Here is a 17,782-nt window from a genome sequence, read left to right on the forward strand (position 1 = left end):
TTAAACGACAGGAATCATTAGCTTCTGTCCATTGGTTGGGTATAAGTACCTGCATGTGACTTTCTCAGCTGCTTGATGGGCCTTTCAGAGGGCAGTCATGCTAGGCTCCTGTTTGTAAGCACACCCCAGCATCAGTACTAGTGTCAGGCCTTTGGGCTTCCCCTTGAACCGGATCCCACTTTGGGCCTGTTTCTGGATCTTTTTTTTTCCCTCAGGTTCCTCTCCATTTCCATCCCTGCAGTTCTTTTAGAATAAAATAATTATGGGTCAGAGTTTTGACAGTGAGATAGGAACCCCATCCATCACTTGATGCCTTGTCTTTTAGCTGGAGGTGGTCTCTACCAGTTCCTCTGCGCATTGTAGGGCATTTTGTTTAAGATCCTTCCTTTTGAGTCTTGAGAGTTTCTTACATCACAGGTCTTTGGTATATTCTGTATGATATCCCCAAACTTCGACCCCTTGAAATTGCCTGTTTCCATTCTTTCTGTTGGACTTAGGGTTTCAGTCCTTTCTCCCACACAATACCAGATCATCTTCTCCTTTTCCTCGCCTGCCCCATGTCCCCTTTCCCTCCCCGATCAATCAAACCTCCACCTTGTTATTGTTATCTTCCCACTCCCAGATGGGAGTGATGTGTCCTCACTTGGGCCCTTTGGTTTGCTGAACTGTCTGAATTCTGTTAACTGGATCTTGATTATTACATATATTTTCTTTAACTAATATCAACCGATAAGTGAGAACATACCATGCATGTACTTTTGGTCTGAGTTACCTCACTCAGGGTGATATTTTTTTAGTTCCATCCTTTTGCCTGTAAAAATCAGGATGTCCTCGTTCTTAATAGCTGAGTGGTATTCCACTGTGTAAAGGAACCACATTTACTGGACTCATTCTTCTTTCATGGGACACCTGTTCTGTTTTCCAGCTTCTAACTATCAAAACATGGCTCCTGAGAAAAATGTGGAACATGAGCCCCTGTAGCATGGTGCGGCCTCTTTTGGGTATATTCCAAAGAGTGGTATTGTTGATTCTTCAGCTAGACCTATTTCTAATTTTTTGAGGAACGTCTGATTGATTACCAGTGTGGTTGTACCAGGTTCCAATACCAGCAGTTGGGAGTGTTCCTCCTTCTCCACATACTTGACAACATGCACTTTCTCCTGAGGCTTTTATCTTAGTCATTCTCATTGATGTAAAGTGGAAACTCATGGTCATTTTCATTGCATTTCTCAGATCACTAAGGACTTTGTACATTTCTTTAGGTGCTTCTCAATCATTCAAGATCCCTCTGTGGTGAATTCTCTTTTTACTTCTATAACCCACTCTTTGTTTGGATATTTTTCTTTTTTCTTTTTTTGGTTAGTTTCTTGAGTTTTTTAATATATGTTTGATATGAGCCCTCTATCATATGTGGAGGTAGTGAAGATTTTGTCCTATCTATAGGTTATTTCCCTAATTTCTTTCTCAGTCAATTTATCATTTGTATACAGTAAGGCTACTGATTTATTTGAGTTAATTTTATATTTGTCAACTTTGCTGAACTTGTTTATCTGTTGGAGTAATTCTCTGGAAGAATGTTTGTGATTGATTACATATACTATCATATCATATGCATATAATGATACCTTTATTTCTTCTTTGCAATTTTATATCCGCTTGATCTCTTTATGTTGCCTTATTTTTCTAGCTAGCACTTTGAGTACTATATTTATTATATATCGGGAGAGTGAGCATCCTTCTCTTGTCTCCCATTATAGTGTGATTACTTCAGGTGTCTCTCCATTTATTTGGTGTTGGCTGTTTGTTTGTAGTAAATTGTTTTTATTTTGTTTAGGTATGGCCTTGGATTCCTGATTTATCCTATACTTTAAACATGAGAGACTGTTATATTTTGCCAAATGCTATTCCTGCATCTAAGGAGATGATCCTGTAATTTTCTTCTTTGAGTTTGTTTATATGGATTTATATGAGTTTCTTAAGTAAATTACTTAAACAGATTTTTATACATTGAACATTTCTAATGTCCTCTCCCTTCCTTGGTTCTCCTAAAAGGCCCCTGCCTCTCAACCTCCCGAGTTCTGCTTCCATGAACATGATATTCCCATGCCCTCAACTCTAGACTCACTGCCCTAGCACTGAGCCTTCACAGGACCAAGGACCTCCCCTCCCATTGATGCCAGATAAGGCCATCCTCTGCTATATAGGCAGCTGGAGCCATGGGTCCCTCCATGTATATTCTTTGGTTGGTGGTTTAGTCCTTGAGAGCTCTGCTGTGTTTGGTCAATGATATTATGGTATTTCCGATGGGATTTCAAAGCCCTTTAGCTTCTTCAGGTCCTCCCCAACACTTCATTTGGGTCCCAGTGCTCAGTATGACGTTTGGCTGCAATTATCCGTATCTGTATTGGTAAGGCTCTGACAGAGACTCTCAGCAGATAGTTATATCATGCTCCTCTCAGGAAGCACTTCTATGCCTCAGCAATAGTATCTGCATTTGGTATATGCCTACAGGGTAGATCTCTAGGTGGGGCAATCAGTGGGTGACCTTTCCTTCAGTCTCTGCTCCACTTTTTATCTCTGCCTTTCCTTCAGACAGGTGTAATTTTAGGTTAATATTGGTGAGATCGGTTAGTGGCCCTATGCCTCAATTGCAGACTGTGCCTAATCTCCAGATATGTTCTCTACTGATTCTCTCTACTGTTTTTTAGGTATTTCAGCTAATGTCATCCCCACCGGGTCCTTGCTTTCCTGGTATATGGGACTTTCTGTTGGCTACAACAGTTCACCATGCTACATTCCTAGAAACTTCTGCTCAATTTCCTGACCATCTGTATATCTATGCAGTATCCTCCCATACCTGGATTCTGCCTCCCCCTTTTCCCTCCCACTCCTCTTTTCTTGCCAATTCCCTCTCACACTCTACCTTTTATTATTGTTTTATTTCCCCGTCTTAGAGGATGTGAAGCATCTACAAATTGGTCTTCCATCTTCTTGACTTTCTTATGGTCTTTCAGTTGTATTGTGGGTGTTCTGAAATTTTTTTGCTAATATCCATTTACTGGTGAGCACACACCATTTATGTTTATTTCTGACTGGGTTAGCTTACTCAGGATGATATTTACTAGTTCCTTTTATTTGCCTAATTATTTCATGAGGTTATTGTTTTTAAAAGCTGAATAGTATTCCTTTGTATAAATGTACCACATTTTCTGCATACATTCCTCTCTTGGAGGGCATCTGGGTTTCAGCTTCTGGCTATTATAAATAAGGCTGTTGTGAACATAGTGGAGCATGTGTCCTTGTTATAATGTTGGAGCATCATTTTAGTATGTGTCATGAATTGGTTTAGCTGACTCCTCAGGTAATACTATGTCCAATTTTCTGAGTGATTTCTCTGAGTGACACACATCCTCACCAGCTTCTTCCGCCACCTGAGTTTCTGATTTAAGGCATTCTGACTTGTATGAGGTGGAATCTCAGTGTCATTTTGATTCCTTTTCCCTGAAGACTGAGAAATCGCTTGGGACAGAGGGAGGTTTTAATGATAATACAAAATATTAATATAAAACTTGGCTTCCTTAATATGTTAAACCAAATATTTTTTTAAAGCTGCTGCCATCTTCAGAGGATATGTGAGACTAAGCAGTTGTGGCCCCAGGTTGAGGATTGACTACAAGAGCTCAAAGATATTTAACATTTCTACTTATGTAAGAGAAAGTCCTTGAATTCTCAGACATTATAGTCTAATTGTTGTAATATATTTATTCTCAGGTAAAAGCTACAACTGCGTACAATAAATAGTTGGCTGCTGGAGGAAATTACAAAAAGCAAAAAGAATGACATAATGTTTAGACAGAAATGTTAGAGTAAATTACAGGCCATTTTCACACAATTTGCAGCACACCATGTTATGAAGACTGGGACATTATTCTTTCCTATGGTATCAAAATTTCCCTGGCTCTTAAGACTGGGTACAGATATCAGCAAACCTCCACAACTCTATCAGAAATTCCATGGAAAGTGAATTTTCAAGGAATTTGACTTTCAATTTTATTTTGTTATGATGATGTTGAGAATTAGAGTAAACATTAATTTAGGCAAGGTCCATATTTGATGGTAGAATTCTCTAAAACTATTACGGTTTTTTATTGGAAAGGAGAAATTTGATAAAAAAGGAAGATCTTTTTGAAAAAAAAACTTTAATTATTGGAATGACACTGTTAAACACAAGTAGAGCATTGGACAATCACAAAGCTCTAGAGACAGATACCTGAACCTATAAGGGAAAACAGTTACAGCAGAAACCAGAAAAACAGCAACAACAAAATATTTAAATGTTCTAAAAATGTCAGTTTCCTTCCTCAATCAAATTTCATCCAGAATACAGAATCTTTTATTTAGGATATATGTATATTTCACATATAATTCTATGTTAATAAGAACCATGTTTGGATCCTGTAATAGTCTATCTGTTGTAATATATTTATTCTCAGATAATATTGAAACTGCCTCAGTTTCCTCACTTGATGTGGGCACATCTCATTGGTCTTTTGCTATTGGACTCAATGATAGACCACATCAACCCTTTTTATAAACGATGGTTTTGTGACATAGTTTGCAAAGTACTACAGAGAGCTGCTTTAACCTTTGTTTTGCAAGAACCATTTTTTTCTATAAGCAAGAATCCACTTGTGTTCATATCTGAGTATGTTTATCATTCCTCCTGTTTTCAAGATGGTTTCTTATCACTCTGATCCTTTTTGAGCCAGCCTTCCTCAGTAGTTAGACATTTTTCATCCACTGGTCCTCTACTTGCTCTTTGGCTGTAAATTATCTCCTAAGATTCAATGCTAAACTCTGATATAACCAAAATGACATCACAAATAGACTATATTAAAGTTTCTTTTGCTTTCTTAACAAACTGCTTTTCTGACAATATAAAAAGAGTAATAAATATTTTTTAAAAAAGGACAAGTATTTGTTTAAAGTCACTGAGACGATTATCCATACACTGTAATTGGCATAATTCTTGAGGACAAATTATGTGGCACTGAAACAAGCATCTCTTATAAAATTTGTCTCTGCCTTCTGTTTAGATACATTTTGGCGGATATATTAAAGAACTGCAGAATTCCTGTATGTATTCCTGCAGTATGTCCTGTTTAAGATATCCACATTCCATTTAAAGAATCACATCTAAATTTACGTTAAAAACAATAACAACAGCTTACGAATCTGCTAAAAATCCCAAGAAAAAATGTTCATTTTAAAATTATGCTAAGTGGTTCGTGATTTCTGTGATCCCTCTATTAAAGCTGAACTCTTCACTTCCTTATTTAGAAAGCAAAACATAGTTTTCGGCGCATTTGTAAATTTATATTTGAAAAAAACAAGACTACCGAAAAACAGAAGGACTTGTACTACTCGTATAATTACGAATTCATTCAAACGAAAATATCCTAAACATGAAAAGTGGAAAAGCAAACGACGGTTTTGTGTTCCTGCAAGCATATTAAGTTAATGAAAGCGGGTGTCACTTCTAAGCTTGGCTCCAGAGGAAGTTGAAAACCGAAAGGAATTTTGGTCCTTGTAGTTTCCTCAGGTTAATAGTCTTTCCCGAAGCCTGGAAGCTGGGGATGGCGGGGTGAGGGAGGGGTGAGACATTGCAGCCTGCAGCGCTTTTATGACTTACTTCCTGTAGCGGGTCTACTGATTGGAGCAGCACTCTGCAATTGGATCTTATTCATTGTTGATGGTAGTGAAAAGAAAAGGATTCCTCGGTATTTTCTAGAAAGCATCTTATTTTCTAATTAATGTAATACTAAAGGATTTTGTGTGTGTGTGTGATAGCTACTCTTGGCTGACACCTTATATAAAATCAGGAATTAGGCAAAAGTCCAGATTTGAGGACACTTTTGAATAAGTTTTACTAGTTTTAAATTGGAATGACTACTTTCAATCTGGATCTTTGAGATGTGAAGATGCAACATTTAATTTAATATTTAAAATCTGACTTTAATATGGGTTGCATCTTCTACTGTAATCCTATGAAAGGACAGGGTAGAAGGAATGTTTTTCTGTTTCCCTTCCTTGATTTTACCTCACTACCATATCCATTACTTAATTTTCTTAAAGACTGCTTTCATTATAATCCTGTTGTATACCACAGAGCAGCTAAGACATGTAGCATGAACAACTACAAGGTTCTTGGATCTTCTATTCATAGACAGCTATTTTTCAGCTAGATTGACTTCGGCCTGTAAATTATTTGAAAGCATCTCAGGTAGGAAATTATATATTTATTTCATAATTTCTGTTACTCTAGCAATCCATGACTAATAAAAAGAGTGAACAGGAAATTATACTATTTTTACTGATATCAACATGTATAAGGTAGATGGGCGATTCCAGTTTCACTGGGCAAAATTGGGAAAAGAATGATTTAAAATGAAGAATCATGTTTCTATACAAAAACTGTTTTAATAACAAAGGAATCATCCAATTTTAATTAAAGGGGATCTCTATAACATAAAAGAGGTCTCTGTGAGTCTTAATAAGATGCAATGTTGCCATTAAATATCCTCTCCTCCTTAATCAACATGAAATATATTCTTACTTGAACTCTCAGTGGCAGTTAGCAATGTCACTGGGTGCATATCTTTTTTTGCAGGCTTGTAGTGATTCAGAGATTGGTTCTGAGGATTTTTCAGCAAGTGTCTCCATTCCTTTGAGAATAACTTCTCTTTGTGCAATAAGCGGCTTTTGTTCAAAAACTGAGATTAGTATAGAAAAAAATTGGCAAAATACAACACCTCATCATGTTAAAATTCTTGGAAAGTTAAAAATTCACAGACCATACCTAAACATAATAAAAAATATACAGAAAACTAACAGCCACCATCAAATTTAATGGAGAGAAACTTGAATCAGTCCAATAGTAAAATCAGTAACAAGACAAGGCTGCTCACTGTTTCTCTTTTTATCCAATATATTACTTGATGTTCTAGCCAGAACAATTAAAAAATCAAAAATGTCAAAGGGAAACAAATAGGAAAGGAAGAAGTTAAAATATCACTATTGGCAGATTAAATGACAGTATACTTAAGTGACCCCATAGTTCGACCAGAGAATAATTAAGCCTGATAAAAAACTTGACCAAAGTGGCTGAATATAAAATTAGCTCAAATCAATAGCCTTCTTCTATGGAAAATGCAAAGGTACCAAGAAAGAAATAGGAAAACAACACCCTTTTAATAGCCAAAAATAATATAAAGTATCTTGCTGTGACCCTAACTAGCAAGTGAAAGGTCTGTATGACAAGAATTTTAAATCTCTGAAGAAAGAAATAAAAAAAGACCACAGAAAATTGTAAGACTTTCCATGATCATGGAGTAGGATTAACATAGTAATTATGTTCATTTCTCAAAAGCAATCACAATTTCCATGAAATCCCGATCAAAATTCCAACTCAATTTTTCACAAATATAGAAAGACTAATTCTCAACCTTTTCTGGAATAATAAACAAACCAGTATAGTGACAATTATATCCAACAATTAAGGAACTTCTGCGTGAATCACTATCCCTGAACTCAAGCTTTGCTACAAAGCAATAGTGATAAAAACTGAATGGTATTGGTACAGAGACAGCCAAGTAGATGAATACAATAGAATTGAAGACCCAGAAATGAAACCACACACGTATGTTCACCTGATCATTGACAAAGAGGTGAAAACAGTACAGTAAAAAGTAAGCATTTTCAACAAATGGTGATGGTCTCACTGGAGATCTGCAAATAGAAAAATGGATATTGAACGATTTTTATCTTCTTTTACAATTCTCAACTCCAAGTGGAACAAGGACCTGCACATGAAACCAGATACACTGAATCTGATAGAAGAAAAAATGGGAAAGAGCCTTGATCATATTGTCACAGGGGAAAACATACAAACAGAACTCCAATGGCTCAGGCTTTGAGATCAACAATTGATAAATGGGACCCCATTAAACTGAACATTTCTGTAAGGCAAAGGACACTGTTTAAAGGAAAAACAACAACAACAACGTAACAATCCTATATCTGATAGAGATGTAATATCCAAAATATACAAAGATGCAATAATTTAGAGTCCAGAGAATCAATTAATCCAATTTAAAAATGGCATATAGAGCTAAACAGAAAATTCTCAACTGAGGAATCTAGAATGACCATGAAGTACCTAAAAAATTGTTCAACATACTTCGTCTTCAGGCAAATTGTATCAAAACAACACTTGTACTCCAGTTCATACCCAACAGAAAGGGTAAGATCAAAACCTCAGTTGACAGTACATGGTGTCAAGGATGTGGAGAAAAAGGAACACCCCTCCATTGTTGATGGGATTGTAAGAAGGTACAACCACTCTGGAAGCAGTCTAGAAGTTCCTCAGAAAATTGGAAATATATTTACCTGAAGACCACTATCATTCAAAAGATTCTCCAACATATAACAAGAACATGTGTTTGGTTATGTTCATGGCAGCCTTATTATAAGAGCCAGAAGCTGGGATCGACCCAGATGTCTCTCAACGGAAGAAGGGATACAGAAAACATGGTATGTTTACACAATAGAATACTAATTAGCTAGTAAAAATGAAGACTTCGCCAATATTGAAGGCAAATGTGTGGAAATTGAAAATATCATCATGAATATGATAACTCTGATCCAAAAGGACACTCCTAGTTTTGCCTCACTGATAACTAGATATTAGCCTCAAATCTCAGAACTCCCATGACTCACAGACCCTATGAAGCTTACCAAGTATGGATGCTTCCATCCCATTTAGAGGTGGGAAAAATAATCCTGGGAGGCAGAGGCAAAGAAGGACTTGGAATAGGGGAGTCTGTTGTGGGGGGAAAAAGGGAGGGGAGGGTCAGTTTTGGGATGAGAATGGAGAGAAGTGCAGAATTACTGGATAATGAATACAAATATGATGCAGGCTTGAGGTATGGAGGGGGACTAGAAAGTCCTAGATGCCAGGGATGCAAGAGGCCCTCAGGACATAAGAGGGATGATGTTAGCTAAGATACACAAAAGCGTGGAGATACTACTTGAAGAAACCAACTTTCATAGATAGACATGGTCTCCAATTGAGGGATAGAGCCATCCACCCACCTCAAATTCTTTAACACAGAGATGTTCATGTGTAAAGAAAATGCAAAAAAAATGAATCAGAGACTGAAGGAGAGGCTATCTAGTACCCGCCCCACTTTAGCAACCATCCATTTGCAGAGGCAAAAAATACTATTGCTGCGAAGAAGTGTTTTCAGATAGGAATCTGTTATAACTATCCTTTTAGAGGCTCTAGCCCCTAAAAAATGCAACTCCTGACAGGCAGCAAGTAGACTGATCCCAGGGACCCCAATGGAAGAGTTATGGGAAGGAATGCAGCCAATATATGGTTTGCAATCTCTGGAAGAGCAGCTTTGTCAACTATCTGGATTCTTCTGAGCCCCCAGGAACAATTACCAAACAATCAGTATGATACTTGAGTCCATGGCTCCAGCTACATGTGTAGCAGATGACTGCCTTATTTAGCATCATGGTAAGACTGTGTTATTACAGAGACTTTACATTCATTTGCTTCATGTTGAGAAATCAAACATAAGCTATACTGGAAACTTTCCTTGCTGGCTAGTTTTAATAGTGCTAGAAGATGACTGTGTATTTTCTAAGTACAGGGAAAACTTCATAATTTTCTTATCCATTGATAAACCTTAAATACTACCTTAATGGCCTGCCAGGTCAAATGCACTCATAGTGTAATTTTGGCAATACTACTTATTCAAGTAACCAACCACATTCTTGATTAGAATCAATGCCTTTTCAGCAGCAGAGAATTCCGGAATGGTACTACAAACATTGGCAGCAAACATACCTAAGAAATTTGTAGATCCTACCAGAGAATATAATAATATTATTTTCCTAAATGGTCGTTTTGTCAAATACCCTTTTAACTATTCTGTTTATTCTCACGATTCTTTGAGTAGATAAGACTCTTATTATAGTGGGTGTTGATTAGCACTAGAATGAATAACTGTTGAAAATACTGAGAATAAGGACTATTATTATTCAGCCACAGTTGGGACATCTCAAACAACCTGCTTTGGCATCAAGAAATATTAAAGAAAAAGTTGCAGGAATTAAATAAAGCTAGCGGATTAGAGAAATGCTGTGAAATGTTGTCTCTATAAATGTCATGGCTGTTGTAAATATGAACTCCAATGGTTACAGTTAAAGGTACACCGTCACAAGACCAAGGACAAATTCAAGGAAGGAGGATGAAGGTTTTCTCAAAACTCCAACCATGCATGCAGACATTGCTATTGGAGTAAATGTCTAGTAGGGAAGCAAGTGTCCTGTTTCCTTAGAAATGTGGTCACTGGTAAGGATAAAGTGAACCCATTCCAGCATTAAGGCAAGAAAGGACTAACTCAGACCTAGCGTCCTAGTAAATGAAGAAACTCAAAGTATTTTCATTAAAATCAGAAACAAGACTAGGAAGGTCACATTCCATGTCTTATTCAGGACAATATTAGGAATCTTAGGGAAGCAACAAGTGTGTAAGTTATAAAGGCAGTAGGAGTAAGAAAAGCAGAAGTCAATTCATGATCATTTAAATATGATAGGATTCTATAAGTAAAGGTACTAAATATATAACCAGAAACTGCATAGTGCTAGTAATTACATTCAGTAAAGTTCCAGGATTAAAAGATAGTGAAATTAATGTTTCTGTAATGAATATTTTGAGAAAGAAATAATAGACACAATATCCTTTACAATACATATATATTATAAATTTATGTGCAACATTGTTAAATTTATTATGAATATATATTAACACCATGTTATGAAAAGTATCATTTATGTATATATATACAAATATATGTATATATGTGTGTGTGTCTGTACGTACAATATATATTATATATGATAACTGTAGAAAAATCAAAAGTTTACAATGAAAATGTAAGGTATAAGAATAGCAAATTTAAGAAAATTAAAACAGAAAACAGCTCGACATGCTTTTTATGGTCATGGATTATCAGGGCTATTCTTATGAAAATTGCCATTCTAACAAAAGGAATTCACTTATTCAATGTAGTAATCAGTAATACCAATGCCAACCAAAACAATATAGCTGTAATGTTATACGGAAACAAAAAACACAATTATTGTATAAAGAAAACATGAATAATAAAAGAGTTGTAGAAGACATTATGTCAGGTGTTGGGGATTTAGCTCAGTGGTAGAGTGCTTGCCTAGCAAGCACAAGGCCCTGGGTTCAGTAACCAGTCCCGGAAAAAAAAAGAAGACATTATGTCAGATGTAAATTTATATGACATAGCTAAAATAACAAAAGTGTGTGGTATGGTATTACTATGCTATATCAATATTAATCAACACAGAAGCAAAAACCTTCAAGATGCCTCAAAGTGCTGTTGGCATTAGTCACAACAGGCCTTCACTTTGGAAATACATTAAAAATTTTAAATCCAAACAACATTTTGAAATAGAAAACAAAATACAATGACATAAAGGATATGACATGTCTCTGTGGACCACTGTGTTCAAGAGTTTATAATTGCCTACACTGGGTCTTCTGTTCATATCTTATAAAATTCAGTTTAGTGTTTTTATGGGATTCCTACATATGTTAGGTAGTGGGTTTCTGATTCTTCTGCCTATTCTTTTGCAATTTTTCTCCTGTTGGGTTGCAGGGTAAACACTCAGTATCATGGTTTTTGTTTATCTTATTATATTTCATTTCATTGTGCTTGGTTGTTATAATTTGGGATGCGTGGTTCTAAAGAAAAAAGGAATTAGAAATAGAAGGGAATTGAGGTGGGGAGGAACTGTGAGGAGTAGAAAAAAAGAAACTGCAATTATGGTTGATTGTATTAAAATAAATTTTCAATGAAAATATAAAATATGATACATTTTAATGAAAAAATACAGTTACAAAACAACTGCAAACAAACAAACAAACAAAAGAAAAAGACAATACACATCCGTGTTGATTTTTCTGATGAAGAATGGCCAATAACCAGAAATTAGCATACTATTTTCCTATCACATAAATTTCAATCAATCAGGGGTAGAGCCAAAATAAAAAGATAACATATCCAAAGAATGCTATACCTAATTCGCCAGTTTATTGTGGAATCTGTGCAACATTACAAAATTTAAAAAATACTAATAAATAACAAAAATCAAAGGATAATAAAGGACTGTAAACATTCAAACTAGGTTACCTTATTCGATCTCAGAAAATAAATTTATTATTCTGTAACGCTCCTGCTGCTGTGGCTTCCCTCTGACGATAATCTGTATATTAATCCTCTAGTGATTTTCCCCTTCATATCCTTCAGGGCGTGGCAAAACCTAATTTAAATACCTGTAGAAATACTATATTTATGCAGCACCTGTATACCAACACAAATGTTCTTTTTTTATCTGACTGCCATTATTCCCACACCCCAATAACCCAAAATACTGTCAGCTCTTTGAAATATTAATGTTCACTTTGTAAGAGAACTGAGATAAAGTGAGAGGGCAGATTGAAGGTTCAAGGGGAGGGCCCCTGCAGCTAACACAACACAGGACAGGAACAAATGAAGTCAGGTATGTGTATGTAAGAGTTTTTGTTGTTGTTGTTGTTTTGTTTTTTTGTATTTTATTACCTTGAGTATTTCTCATATACATTTCGAGTGTTGTTCCGTTTCCTGGTTTCCGGGCAAACATCCCCCTCCCCCCTCCCCTTTTTTATGGGTGTTCCCCTCCCCATCCTCCCCCCCTTGCCACCCTCCCCCCAACAATCTAGTTCAGTGGGGGTTCAGTCTTAGCAGGACCCAGGGCTTCCCCTTCCAATGGTGCTATGTAAGAGTTTTCTGATATGATCCTTCAAAGACGTGAGATATATAGAATAATTTTCTAATTGCAACATATTTGAAACACTTAATGTGCAAAAATCATGTCTACCTAAAAAACACAGGATCAAAGTGGGAGCTGACCTTGGTTGCTGCCCTGCCTTGCTGATCATTCCTAGGGTGGAGGTAACAGGCACCTTTGACTGCTTTTCTCAGAACTGAACCTGCTGCACTGACTTGATTAATCACAGTCCCAACCCCCAGTCTGTTCCTGTGAGCCAGCACAACCATGCAGTCACACATGTGTGCATGTTTCCAGGCTCCAGGGATTCAAAATTTGTTCTAAAGCTAACGGCATAAGGAGGAAGTGACGAGCTTTAGGCTTTCCTATTGCTAGTATGGAAGAGGGGGTCTTCACAAGCTCTTTAAAAATCAGTTAGGAGTAAAATTAATGTATTTCCGGGGCAACGGGGATACATAATGGAGATTTATAGTCATCTTTAGATTTCTAAAGGAAAGAAAGAGTGCTTAGGAAAAACATAACCGAAACTAGGGAACATACAAAAACTCTCTATACTTGTAGTACTATCATGAGAAATCACTATGGAATAACAGATAATGCCTTAACAACATTCTGCACTATTCAGGTTTTACTTGATTAGGTGGATTTTTAAAATTTCCTATGTGTTCATGTAAGTGAAAACCTTACCATGTACAAAATATTGTTAATAAAATAATTGGTTTATCTTTCAGTAATGAAGTTTATTTCCCTCGTGTTTTAAAAAGCATTGCTCTGATATAATTTTTTATTTACTTTTATCTGTTTATTTTTAAAACAGAGTATTACTCATTAGAATTTTCTGGACTTGTACCTCACATTTTAGAACAGACATGCTTTGAACTCTGAGATCAACAGCTTCGGCTTCTTAAATGCTAGAAGGGAAGTCATGTGCCACCATGGATACCTAGATTCATTATTATGCTTTCAATCACTACATTTATTTTAGCCACATGGATAATGGATATGGTGAATTTGATGGTTAAGGAGTCTTTTTCCAACATCAGGTTCCCTTCGAGCATCTGAAAATTATCATTTTTCCCTTCAGCTCTGCAGATTCAGTTACCTGAATGATGTTGGCAAAGACTCTCTCCAGGTCTCTGGATATTGGCTCAGTTGTAATAAATGAGACAAATGCAGTTTTCTTAGTGGCATTTTCGAAGGTAACAGAGAACTTCAAGGCCAAATAGACACGTGGACCCTGGTAAAACAGTACGCCCACAGTGCCATCGAAGCTGCAATTCTTCACCAAAGAGACATCTGATAGGAGGGTTTGGAGATAGCACTGTTAGTGGGCCCACTGATACATTAGAACTCTGCAAGTGCAAGGGATTCTTAATCCTAATTTATGTTGTTGAATACCTTGATCTCTACAATCCAAGACCTTTAGGCATCCTGTATCGTGTCTCTCAAGTAGGGCTCTTTGTTCACTCTTGGTAAATTCCCAGGTTTCCCAGTCACTTTATTTTGAATCATTTAGGTATATTTCTCTCTGTTTCTCTCGTTCTCTCTATCTGTCTCTCAGCCTCTGTCTGTCTGTCTGTATATTCTTCTCTGATGATTCTATGATTACTGCCTTAAATATGTGTTTAGCCAATGTTTTGATGCTGTTATTACTGCCATTAAGTCATAATCTCTGTGCTTCCTTGATACTAGTCAGAACCAATAATTAAAAACAGACATAGATTGTCTAATTCATATATATTTAACAGATCCTCTCGATCGTGTCAGAAATCTGCTTTTTATAACATGAAATGTTTAAGTTTACTAGGACAGATAGAGACCTCCAAATCCTCACAGATACCTGGCACAAGATATCCAAGATGATGTCAGAACGACAAGTGTCTCTACCTGGATTGCGGTACAATGGCCACTATGAGAGATGAGGTCATTTTCTTGCCTGTTGCCAGGGCTCACCCTAATCTGTAGACAAACAGAGGACACCCAGAGAATTAAATGTCTCATATTGCCTAGGACAAGGTGAGTCATTGCTCCAAAATTCCTTCTATACAGGAGAGCCTCTCATCTCTAGGCCTGATGGGCAGACTACCTTTGCATGAGTTGTGATGGAGAACACAGGGACCTGGAAAAACTGTTTAGGTAATGATCTACAGACTAACCTATGTCATTTTAATTAATATATTACATCTAGATTATAATTTATTCTTCCCAGTTTTCTGATTACATTGAAGCTAAACTAATGAAAGTGACAGCTGAAAACAGACAACTAGTCCCTTACCCCAAGGTAATCCACTAATATATTTGGTCATTAGTCTATTCACTAACTAATTAAGGATATCAGATCTGTTATTAAAATACAAAGGTTTGCCTTGCTCATAGACTTCATGGTAAAGGATATACAAGTTCAGATGGACTTACACAGATGAAATCTTCTGCTAATTCCTTACCTAACCTCAGATTTCAGTTACTAAATATTTCATATTTCTTCCCCTTACTATGTCATTGTTGTATTAGGACTTTAACAGTTTAAAATTCTAATTCTTTTCAAGGGAGTTTTGATAAATTAGCCTAACCATAGTAAAACATTCCACTATATGACCCAACTTTAATAATCACAAGCTAAAATTCTGTTTCCTTTGATTGTCTTCTAAATATATACTTAAACAATATCTCATGCTATATTTAAACTATCATCTACCAAAGTTACAAATTTAAGTTTCCTTTGGCTGTCTTCTATCTACAGACTTGAAGTGTTTCATACACTAAATTCATGTGATCAACAATCAAATTCACAAGAATATCAAATTTTGATTGACTTTTTAATGACTTTTTTTGCTTCCCAAAAGACATTTGTCTTCCCTAATCTCAGTTTAAACACTGTTCATGGTATTAACAAGCATCTCTTTTGTAAATTCATACGCTCCGGGAAACACACTCAGATCTACCTCTCATGGACCAAACAGGCTCCATCTTCCAATCAATAGCCAAGTTTCTACCTGTTCCCTATTCCTCTCCTGTTCCCTGGATTTGAAACTCTCATCTCAACCTCCAATGCTTAAGGGTTTCAAATATACACTTATGAAAACTTATTTCCCCAAACTTACTTAACTTTATTTTCTACCTCGTGTGTGTGTGTGTGTGTGTGTGTGTGTGCGCGCGCACGCGTGTGAGTGCATGCATGTTAAGTGTGTGTGTTTCTATGTTTGTGTGTGGTTGGGACTGGTGGCATACATGAGGGCACGTGTTTCAGCATTTTGACGAATCCGGGCATTTACTAAAACTCTATATCCAGGACAGCTCCAGGAGAGCAACCCACAGAAGCTCCAGCCTATTCTCATAGAAACAAGCACTTTTCTGGGCCTTCACCTTCCAAACTACAAATGGACAGACCCCAAACAGCAAGAAAACTTAGAAATCTCCTAAGACTTGACCAACGTTTCTATCCCCATTTTCTTAGGTTTCCTAGAGACACATCAATCCAAAGTCAGCAAGAAGCAGCTAAAGGTCACATTGAATCTATTGCTGATATACCATCACGTCTTTCTAGTTTCTCCTATTTTTTATTAGACAAAAATGGAGGAATTTTAGCACCTTAACGTGCTTTCTTTTAGGCTCCACCAAACAGATATTAGCAACAGCCAGGTAGGCTTGGCTTGCAATAAATTGGACTTTTTGGCCTCTCTTAACTTTCTCTGACTCCCTTCTACCTCTCTCCGTTCTCCACATGTGGTTGGCTGGCCTCATCTCTCTGTCTCTCTTTCTCTCTCTGCCTCTCTTTCTCTCTCTGTTTCTCTCTTTCTGTCTCTTTTTCTCTGTGTGTGTGTCTCTGTGTCTGTCTCTCTCTGTGTCTGTCTCTGTATCTCTCTGTCTCTGTGTCTCTGTCTCTCTCTCTCTCTGTCTCTGACTCTGTCTCTCTCTGTCTCTCTCTCTCTCTCCTTCTACTTCTACCTACCTCCCCTTCTTATGCCCAAATAAATTCTATCCTATAGTAGACCTGTCCTATGTCTGTTCCCTCTGAGGAAGGGATGAATCTGTATGGGCTTGCTGAGGCAAGTCCTCCAACCAAACCATACCACAATCCACAAAATATATCCTTGGCTTTACAACCACACCAAACTCTGATTTATATTTGAAAAGCATGTACTGTGCATTATAAAATCGTGGAAAGAAAAATATTCAAAAATAAAAAAGTTGTCTCTGACTATATATGGAAATAACTTGCTTCATACCCATGACAGAACTTTCAGAAAGTATACCTGTGTGGCTAAATTTGATTCAATGTAACAATGAGCAGATACATATGGTAACATATCAATACATGCCATGCTGAGAGGAGGGGGATGACCACCCATAAACAGACTGTGCTACTGCAGGTCACTCCCTCTGAAGGTTCTGCCAAAGCTGGAGAAGTTTAAATCTTCTTGAAAACATATGCCTATTGCCTATCATCCTGTAGTTTAAAGATACCTATCAAATACTGATTAGTTGGAGGAAAAAGTCAGTAAAACTACAATGCAGCAGTGTTGTATTTGTCAAAGTTTTCAGAGGATGCCTGGGAGGGAGTATTTAATAAGACAAAGCTGATTCCATATTTTTAAAGGCATAATTTATATCAATAGCAATTTCCAGATGTGGAGTTTCCTGTGTAGAATACACTGGCTTTGAATGCAATCCTTCCTACTTCATGTACCTCTGAGCAGATTAAGATTAAGGCAGTTTTATCATGGATTAGTATACATTACAAATGTTATACAATAGTGACAAAAGTTAAAAATTACATAAGGTTAGAAAACAAGAAAATGCATGTAAGATTTTTTTTTCAGCTTTCAAGATCCTGTGTCAAGGTGGAATTCAG

General features: G+C 36.7%; 1 protein-coding gene across 4 annotated transcripts in view; it reads right to left on the bottom strand.

Moving 5' to 3' along the window:
• The window catches only part of LOC148007681 (uncharacterized), a 164,355-nt gene that overhangs the window by 63,875 nt on the left and 82,698 nt on the right, over positions 1-17,782 (bottom strand). Inside the window, exons 2-4 of one of the 4 annotated variants that reach the window (XR_015646545.1) lie at positions 14,818-14,889; positions 14,033-14,226; positions 12,294-12,436 (exon numbers count right to left, since the gene is read on the bottom strand). The exons of 1 other annotated variant lie outside the window; for it this stretch is intronic. Coding sequence is in view for 1 of the 3 variants with exons in the window: in XM_087600968.1 (XP_087457094.1) it covers positions 14,033-14,226 (194 nt within the window). In the remaining 2 variants the exon portion in view is untranslated. The remainder of the gene's footprint in view (positions 1-12,293; positions 12,437-14,032; positions 14,227-14,817; positions 14,890-17,782) is intronic. 2 more of the 4 variants (XR_015646559.1, XM_087600968.1) reach the window with 2 other exon arrangements.

The sequence above is a fragment of the Rattus norvegicus genome, chromosome 1 (assembly GCF_021556685.1).
Source record: "Rattus norvegicus strain SHRSP/BbbUtx chromosome 1, alternate assembly SHRSP_T2T, whole genome shotgun sequence".
NCBI lineage: Eukaryota > Metazoa > Chordata > Mammalia > Rodentia > Muridae > Rattus > Rattus norvegicus.